Below are 9381 nucleotides of genomic sequence, written 5' to 3'. Positions count from 1 at the left end.
TTCCTTCCTTCCTTCCTTCCTTCCTTCCCTCCTTCCCTCCTTCCCTTCTTCCTTCCCTCCTTCCTTCTTTCCTTCCTTCCTTCCTTCCTTCCTTCCTTCCTTCCTTCCCTCCTTCCCTCCCTCCTTCCCTCCTTCCCTCCCTCCTTCCCTCCTTCACTCCTTCCTTCCTTCCTTCCCTCCTTCCTTCCCTCCTTCACTCCTTCCTTCCTTCCTTCCTTCCTTCCTTCCTCTCTTCCTTTCTCTCTTTCTTTCTTTCTTTTTCTCCATAGTAGCCATCTTAATGGGGGTGAGGTGGTATCGAATTGTGGCTTCGATTTGCATTTCCCTAATGATTAGTGATGTTGAGCATCTTTTCATATGTGCTTATCGGCCATTCATATATCTTCTTTGCTTTGGAGAGACATCTATGCAAATCCTTTGCCTGTTTTTGAATTGGTGTTAAATTTTAGAAGTTCTCTGTATATTTTTGATATTAATTCCCTACCAGATATATGATTTGCAAGTATTTTCTCCCATTCTGTGGGTTGCCTTTTCACTCTGTCCGTAAGTGTCCTTTGATGCACAAAGTTTTAAATTTTCTTTTTTTTAATGTTTGTTTATTCAGTTTTGAGAGAGAGAGAGAGAGAGAGCATGTGCACGCAGGGAGGGGCAGAGAGAGGGAGAGAGAGCAGAGCCCATCAATGCAGAGCCTGATGCAGAGCTTTAACTCACAAATCGTGAGATCATGACCTAAGCCAAAACCAAGTGTCAGACACGCAATTGACTAAGTCACCTAGGTGCCTCTTAAATTTTCATCAGGTCCAATTTGTCTATTTTTTTCCCTTTTGTTGTCTGTGCCTTTGGTGTTATAACCAAGATACTGGTGACAAGTCCAATGCTGTGGAGCTTTTGCGGTATGTTTTCTTCTTAGAGTTTTATAGGCTCAGCTCGTATGTGTAGGTCTTTGATCTATTTTGAGTTAATTCTTGTCTGTGTAAAGGTTTAGCTTCATCTTCTGCATGTGAATATCCAGTTTTCCCAGCACCATTTGTGGAAGAGACTACTCTGTCTCCAGTAAGTTCTCTTGGCACCCTTATTGAAATCAGGAGCCTGGACGGCTCAGTCAGAGGAGCCTGCAACTCTTGATCTCGGGGAGTCGTGAGTTCGAGCCCCACATTGCATGTAGGAGTTAGTTAAAATAAATAAAGAAAATAAAGAAAATCTGGAGCGCCTGGGTGGCTCAGTCGATTAAGCCATGATAAGTTGAATCATGCTAAATAAGGAGACCGTATTACTCTGCTCCAAAGTGTCTTCAACTAGAAATGGTCAATGAGGCGAGAAATGGTTGAGAAAACAATGCATTTTGGGTTTTTTTAGGTGTCCTTTGCTGGGAGTATAGTTCTGAAACATTTGTTCGTGTTGTTTTGTTTAGGCTTATGTTCTTACCAGATGACAATAGATGCCGTGGGATTGTTTAAAAGGGGGAAGTGATTTGGGTACAGAGTGACAAATGCCATGGTGTCCTCCTGGATGGACAGGACTCTGTGGGAATAGGCTGGCTGTCAGGGAAGCTTCCTTCAGCTAAGACGTGAAATGACCTGTAAACTTGCCAACAGGGGTGAGGTGAGAGTGGGGAAGCTAGACAGAACAGAGAACAACTTGTGGTGAGAGGCTTGGGGCCTGGAGAGGGCAGGGCTTATGAAGAAATGAAGGAAATCCAGAGGGGATGGGCCTTGGTGGTTGGGGTGGGGAGGACGTGAGCCAATATGGAGGCAATCATGGCGCATGGGTCTGGGTGGGATCCTGAGAGCCATAGGGAGTAGGGGACTGGAAGGATTTTAAGTAAGTGAGTGATATGGTCAGATTGAACTGTCACCTGGCTATTCTGAGGGGAGTGGCTTGGACAGGGGCATAGCCGGGTTGGGGAGGGAGCCTGGAGGCAGGTGACCCTCTTGGGGCTGTTACTGAAAGATGGTGGTGGCCTGGTTAGTCATGGCAGCAAGTGGGGAAGAAGACAGGTGGACACATCTAGGAATAATGACGAGGTTGACAGGCCAGGGGCTGGCATTGGCAGGAGGGCCATCAGCTGGTGAGCCTTGGTGGCCTCATTTTGTAATGCCTACCCTGCGGGGTTCTTTGGGGGTCAAGTAGATCAGGGACGGTATCACCTCTTTCACAGATGAGTGAGAGGTGGCGAACGACATGCCCAAGGTCCGTCAGCGAGCACAAGAGCCCGCACTCTTGCTCCCTTAACCTGCTTTGCAGAACATACTTGTCTTGGCACAGATGACCTTGAATGGAGCCCTGGTAGGGGAGGGAGAAGGAAGGTACTGTCTGTTCTTCCAGGCCTGCCGTAGACCTTGAGGGAGCCACAATAAATGCTGTGTTTGTTTGATAAAGCACTTGGCTTTTGGTCCGGGCAGGAGGAAGAGCTGGAACAGGTGTGGCAAGCCCTGGGCAGCCTGAGGCACAACGGTGGGAGGTGGAATGGGACAGAGCCTGGCAGGGGGTGTCCGGGGCTGTGGATTTTGAAGAAACCGAGGACTTTCTCATGGCCCAGCCCTTGCCCTCATGTTCCCAGGCTCCTGCCTGGCTGAATAACCCAAAACATTGGTACCAGTTCGCGTTAATTGAGGTCCTTTTGCGTGCCAAGCGTTGTGCCAGGCGGAAAAGCACGCAGTCATGCCTTCCTTCTGCATATGGGCGCTGGCCTCCGCTGGGTGCTGCAGATGGACAGAAGCTGGGGGCAGTGCCCCTGAGCTTGGGGGATGACCTTGTGGTGGGAAGTCTGATGAGAAAAACCAACATGGGGCGACTTGGTGGCTCAGTGGGTTAAGTGTCTGACTTCAGCTCAGGTCACGATCTCAGAGTTCTTGGGTTCGAGCCCCGCATCGGACTCTGTGCTGACAGCTCAGAGCCTGGAGCCTGCTTTCGATTCTGTGTCTTCCTGTCTCTCTCTGCCACCCCTCTGCTCACACTCTGTCTCTCAAAAATGAATATATGTTTAAAAAAAAAAAAAAAAAAGGTGGGGCACACAGGTGGCTCAGCCGGTTGTCGCAGGTCATGATCTCCCAGTTCATGAGTTCGAGACCCGCGTCGGGCTCTGTGCTGACAGCTCAGAGCCTGGAGCCTGCTTCAGATTCTGTGTCTCCCTCTCTCTCTGCCCCATGCCCACTCATGTTCTGTCTCTCTCTGTCTTAAAAATAAATAAAACATTTAAAAAAAAAAAAAAATATATATATATATATATATATATATATATATATATAAAGCGTACGACTTTGGCTTAGGTCATGAACTCATGGTTCGTGAGTTGAAGCCCCACATTGAACTCTCTGCTGTCAGCACAGAGCCTGCTTGGGATCCTCTGTCTCCCTGTCTCTGCCCCTCCCCCACTCGTGCTCGCTCTCTCAAACATAAATAAAGATTTAAAAAAAAAGAGAGAGAGAAAGAAACAAAACAACACAGTGCTGTGATGGGGTGAGAATAGGCTGAACGGAAACCCAGAAGATGACTCAGCTAATCCTCGACATCGCCTGGTGCCATTATCATACCCATTTTGCGGATGAGGAAGCCGAGGCTCAGAGGAGTGAACTTCCCGGCTTACCCTGTCGGTTTGGTTCTAATTTTCTTCTGCAAGGGGTGATAAGGATAAAAACGGGGAAAGGGGCACCTGGGTGCCTCAGTTAAGTGTCCAACTTCGCTCAGGTCATGATCTCGCGGTTCACGAGTTCGAGCCCCGTGTTCGTCTCTGTGCTGACAGCTCAGAAGCCTGGAGCCTGCTTTAGATTCTGTGTTCCCTCTTTCTCTGCCCCTCCCCTGCTTGCACTCTCTCTCTCCCAAAAATAAATAAAAACATTTAAAAAAGGATAAAAACAGGGATGGAAAATACAAGTTAGAGGGGCCTTCATGGACCACCTGGTTCAACCCCCTGGTTGAAATGGTGGAGAAACCGAGACCCAGAAGGGGAAGGGAAGTGCTCAGAGGCACACGGAGAGAAGATCTAGAAACTCTACTCTCTCTCAGTCCAGGGTGTTCTTCACATCAAATGCCTGTCTCTCCTCCAGCCTGCTGAAGTTTTCCTGGATCCTTCCCGTGAGACTCCCCTCAGCCTGTGGTCTGCATGCCCGTGTATAGACCCTAAACTCTAAAAGCATAACAGCAGGTAGAGTTAGGACAGGCCCTGGAGCTTGGCAAGTGTGTGTGTGTGTGCGCGCGCGCGCGCGCGCGGGTCAGGGAGGAGCGTTGGATGGGATAGGAGACCTCACTGCCCCCAGGGGGCCCCGGGGGAGCCCAGGCTTGGGAAGAGACCAGGGAGCCAGGGGAGGAGCTGAGGGCCTCCCACCCAAGGGGCTGTCTCCCTTCTCTGTCACATCCTTCTGGCTCAGGGGCACTGGGGGTGGGCTGCAGGGCAGGCTGGCTCCAGCCCTGGGCTGCATCTCTGCCCTAGGGTGGCCCCGGAGGCGCTGTGCTCAGGCTGCCTTCTGGAAGCTGGTGGTAAATGAATAACCTTGTTCTTACCTGCAGGGCCCTCTGGGACAAAGGAGCCACTCAGGTGCCCCTTGGTTCTGACTTGGCCCAACCTGGCATCCATGGCCAGAGACTGTGGAGGTTCAAGCGCAAATGCAACCTCCTTGGCCCGTCTGCCCCCTTACTCCTTCATCAATTCCATCCCAGCCAGGCCCAGAGAAATTTCTCCTCTTAGTTCTCTCCCTCTCACCTCCTATTGCTAAGCTTCCTCCCTCCTGACCCTTCCCCGTTGAGCCCCTCCCCTTCACTGAGCTCCCTCCTTCTCTTTGGGCCCCCTCCCCTCACGGAGGCCCCCCTACTCTGCCCTCCCCCTTTCCTGAGCTCACTTCCGGTCCAGCTCTCCCTCCAGCCTCTCCCCTTCATTCCTCCCTCACCTTTACTCCCCCTCAGGCTAGAAGAGTGGTTTCCCCAAAGCACCCCCAACCCCAACCCCTTGAACTTTCCTGGAATCTTACAGAGAATGACCTAAAGCCAGGGTGTCCCTACTATTCATCGTAACCTCCTTCCTCTTCCTTGGGTCATAAAGGGTGGCTACATGTCGGTATTCCGATATTCCATCCCATATCCTGTCCCTTGATCCTTGCTCCCTGTCAACTTGCTAACTTGGCCTAGACTCCCTTTATAAGCAAAGGTCTTGGGCCCATGGTCCAGATGTTCTGATTTTACTTCTCAACTCCCACTGGCTTTTCCGCCTGCTGCGTCTGCCCGCCCGCCTCCTGCCGAGGCCACCAGGAACCACCTTGCTGCCTTGAACCCCACGGCTACTCCTCGGGCCTCATCTTGCCTGACCACTTTTGCAACCTCAGTCACCCTGGTTTCAGGTGCCATCTGTATGCTAACAACAGCCAGCGTTGGCCACTCCCGAGTCTCAGTTCTTTACATATGCCCTGCTGCTTCCTGGACGTCTCTGCCTGGAGGCCCAACAGGCTTGCCAAACTCTGTGCATTCAAAACTGAAACCATCATCTTTCCCCAGAAACCTGGTTTCCCATTTTGGTAAATGGCATCCGCCAGCCATCCCAGCAATGACCTAGGGCAGAAGATTGGGGTTATCCTAACGTTTCCATCTCCCTCACCCTACCTATCGAGATGCTTCTCAAGCCCTCATCTTGCTTCCTTCCAGCCCCTGTCAGGCCCTGCTCCTGACCCCACTGTCCCTGCCTTCTTTCTGGCCACACCATCTCCAAGAGGATGGCTGTGGACCCTCTTCGATGGTGTCCCCACCTTCTTCTCCCTCCTGGAATCCCACTTCCCCAGGGGCTCCTGGAGATGGTATTTTGGAGCATAAATCTGACCAGGCGTGTCCTTCCATGACTCCCAAAACACCAGAGTTAAGGTCCAGAGTCTGTAATTCTGCATCTGAGACTCCATGGCTTGGCCTCCTCCTGGGCCCTGGCTGGGCCTCACCACATTCCCCTCACACTTTGCTGTGCGGCTAGCCCTGGGGGGATCTCTCTTTCCTGGTCCCAGGCACAGGCGCCCTTTCCTACTACCTGAACCTCCTGCGCCTTCTCCCGGACACAAGGCCTTCCAAGCCTGTTTAAACTCAAGCCCTACAGCCTCGCCAGAGGGTCATGCATCCTGACCCTTGGGGGTCCCTAGGAAGAAAATGAGGCCCCTTCCTCCTCCCCCTCCAGGTGAGAAACTGCCGCCCAGCTTTACTTTTGACGCTGTTTTACCAAAACAATAGGGCTTTTTGTTCCCCCCTTCCAAATATGAAATCATAGCACTGAATGTGCTCTTTCACACGGAGAGGGAAGATTAGATGTGCAGCCGCACAGGGGAGGACGATTCTCCAAGCACAAACCCAGAAGGCAAAGACTAGGGAGGAGGGCCCGGGGCCACGCTTCTCCCCGTCCCCCCCCCCCCCCCCATGCCTCCGTCCATGCAGCAGGCTGGAAGTGCTCATGCCTCTCTAGGTTGGCCCTTCAATGTCTGAATCCCCAGTGAGTAGGCCAAATGGCCACCTAGGGCGCACCCAGTTCGGTTTCGAACCACACTTTCTTGGTTACCCAACCTCTGCCTTCTCTAAGCTTCATAGCGGGAGAGCAGAACCCGGCCAAGGCCAACCCATGCAGGGCGGGTGTTGGGTAGGGAGGTGGAGGCCTGTCGGCGCTCGCTCAGAAAGTAGGCGCCCGTAACTGCAAAAACGAAAGGCTTTTATTGAAAAATATCAACTGGCCCTTTCCAAGACTGCCGGTCCCTGCCCAACGCGGGCTTTGGGACCGAGGCCCGACGGGGCGGGCAAGTAGCGGCGGCCACCCGGCCCCGCTCTCCGGAGGGGCTGAGGTTTCACTGTCCGTGTGGGCTGGTCCCCCGCGCGCCGTGGGGCCGGGGAGCGGGGTGTGCTGCCCAGGAAGGGGCCGCGGGGTTGGTCCCTCCCGGTCCAGTGTGAGAGCTCCTGGCACCTGGGGGGAGGGGGGGCTGGTCTCCGAGGAGAGGCCGCACGCGGCACCGGTGGGCGCTCTCGCCCGTGGGGTGGTGGGGTCTCCCCGCGGCCGCCCCTCAGACGTAGTCCTTGCGGTCGTAGGCTGTGCTAGTGCCCGGGCCGGCGGAGCGGGGCGCGGAGTAGACGATCTTGGCGGGCGCGTACTTCTTCTCGCGCGGCGGGCAGGAGCAGCAGAGCAGCGCGCCCCCCAGCAGCTGCAGCGCCGCGGCCGCCCAGCCCACGTACAGGCCCGCGCCCATCTCACGCTTCTGCGCCTCCGGCACCAGGGGGTTGTAGAAGTCCCGGATGATGGTGTTGGCCGACCAGGACACCGGCACCAGCGTGAGCAAGGCGGCCAGCAGGAAGAGCACTCCCGCCACGATGGTGATCTTGGCCTTGGCCGTGTCGTCCTGCACGCAGTTGGTGCACTGGGCGCCCACCAGCGCCACGAGGAGCCCGAAGGCGGCCAGCAGGATGGCGACGACGATGAGGGCGCGGGCCGCCTGCAGGTCCTGCGGCAGCGCCAGCAGCGAGTCGTATACCTTGCACTGCATCTGGCCGGTGCTCTGCACCACGCAGTTCATCCACAGGCCCTCCCAGGTGATCTGCGCCGTGATGATGCTGCTGCCGATGAAGGCCGTCACGCGCCACATGGGCAGCGCGCAGCACACGATGGTGCTCAGCCAGCCCATCACGGCCAGCGAGGTGCCCGTGATCTCCAGGCCCATGGACATGGCTGCCGCGCCAAGGCCGGCTCTGCCGGGCGGCTCAGGGTGCGGGAAGACGACGGGCCGTGGCCGCCGGGCCTGGGTGGGAGCTGCCGCGCGCAGACGGAGGGATGCCTCGACGGACGCGCGGACGGCTTGGACGCACGGACGGACGGCGCGCGCTAACGGCTCCGCTCAGCCCGCTCGCCCCTAAGCAGCGCCTGCACCTGCCTGTGGCTTTGTGGGCGGGCGGCGGCGACTGGGCTGGCCCTGGACTGGGGCCGGTGAGTCTTAGATCCGTGCCCAGCGCTCCGGCGGGGGTGGGAGGGGCGGAGCCGCGGATCCCCGGGCCTGGAGACTGTGACGTGGCCCCTCTTCCCACCTTCACCAAACGCTCTGGGAGGAAGGACTCGCCGGGGAGTGGCGCACCGCGCGGGGTGGGGGGTGGGGGGTGCCAAGAGTGGGCGGGGCCGGGGCCTGCGACCCCGCCCCTCGCTCTTCATCGCCCAGTTCCCAAGCTAATTCTCCGGGGCTCGCAGGGGTTGCGGTGCAAATCACAATCTGCTCGACACTCCCCGACCTCCCCACATTTTCGGTGCCGTTCGCACAGGCGTCGTCGGGAAGGGGTCTCTGCCAGCTGGCCGGGATCCATGGGGCCTGGAAGGGCCCAGGGGGCGTGGCCGGGGCTGTTTTCCGGAGTGGGCGGCTGCTCCGGGAGCCGCACACCTGCTCCTAGGTCCCTCTGGCCTCTGAGGCTCTGCTGGCACACAATCCGGGCTTGATCCAGGCCCTGGAGGTCTGCGCTCAGAAGCCAGAAATCCGCCACTCCTCACCAAAGACACCGAGAAGATGCCCCAAACCAGCGCCGAACTCAAATTCACTTCCCAGCCCCACTGCTCCTCCCTTAGCTCCTGGATCCTGGTAGCAGAGTTGCTCTCCCCTCCCAGAAGTCCCTCCTCCTCATTGATTCCCCTCCTCCTGCGCAGCCTTGTGCTTCCTCTCTCTGGGCCCACCTTCATGAAATCGTAGTGAAAGGTTTGATCCTGGCAGAAGTGGGGAGTCAGAGGTGTTACTTACAATGCCTTCCCTCCTATTAACCTTAAAAGTAAAGCCGCCAGTTATCTTACCAGCAAAACATGGGTTTATTGGGAAATAGAGAATTGCAATCCAGGACAAGCAAGCTGCAGCAAAACCATAAGCAAGTCCAACAAAGGGGAGGATCATTATTTTATGGAGAAGGAGGAGGAAGTTGGGAGGGATTGCAAGAGTTCAGGATAACGCTGGTTTTCTCACTGGTTGAGTTGCAGGGGTGGTGAATTTCTTACAGAAGATGCTATGTACCATTTTCGCCGTGGGGGTCTGTAATTGATTATTCTGTCCTGCTGAGATTCTTCTGCTGGAGGCTGTAATTGACCATTCTTCCTGTAATTGACATGGAGTGCCAGCCTCCCCTTCTAGCTCCCCAGTTCTGCTTCACTAATTTTCACATTTCCTTCTTTTGATCAAGATCTTTCCTTGAAAGCATCGCTGATCAAGAATTAGGTATTTTGCGTATAGTGGTTTTTGTCCCTGAGTCCCTGGAAGGACCTTTTCTGGTTGTCACGCCCCACTTTGGAAGGAAAGTGCATAGCAGTTGGAAACCACTTAAGGCCAGGTTGGCATAGCAAGGAGGGTTAGGAGGGAGAGCTCTCAGGCATTTCCCATCTCAGGTCTGTATCTTCTCAAGGTTATCAGCGTT

General features: G+C 55.3%; 1 protein-coding gene across 1 annotated transcript; it reads right to left on the bottom strand.

Annotated features, from left to right (window-relative positions):
• Positions 1-6646: 6646 nt before the first annotated feature.
• On the bottom strand, positions 6647-8031 carry CLDN3 (claudin 3). The gene has a single exon (XM_049638785.1). The coding sequence runs from the start codon at positions 7668-7670 to the stop codon at positions 7014-7016; it is 657 nt and encodes a 218-aa protein (XP_049494742.1). The 5' UTR covers positions 7671-8031; the 3' UTR covers positions 6647-7013.
• Between the last annotated feature and the right edge of the window lie 1350 nt (positions 8032-9381).

This window comes from Panthera uncia, chromosome E3 (genome assembly GCF_023721935.1).
Source record: "Panthera uncia isolate 11264 chromosome E3, Puncia_PCG_1.0, whole genome shotgun sequence".
NCBI lineage: Eukaryota > Metazoa > Chordata > Mammalia > Carnivora > Felidae > Panthera > Panthera uncia.
The sequence above is the reverse complement of the archived record's forward strand: the minus strand, read 5'-3'. Positions and strand labels throughout refer to the sequence as shown.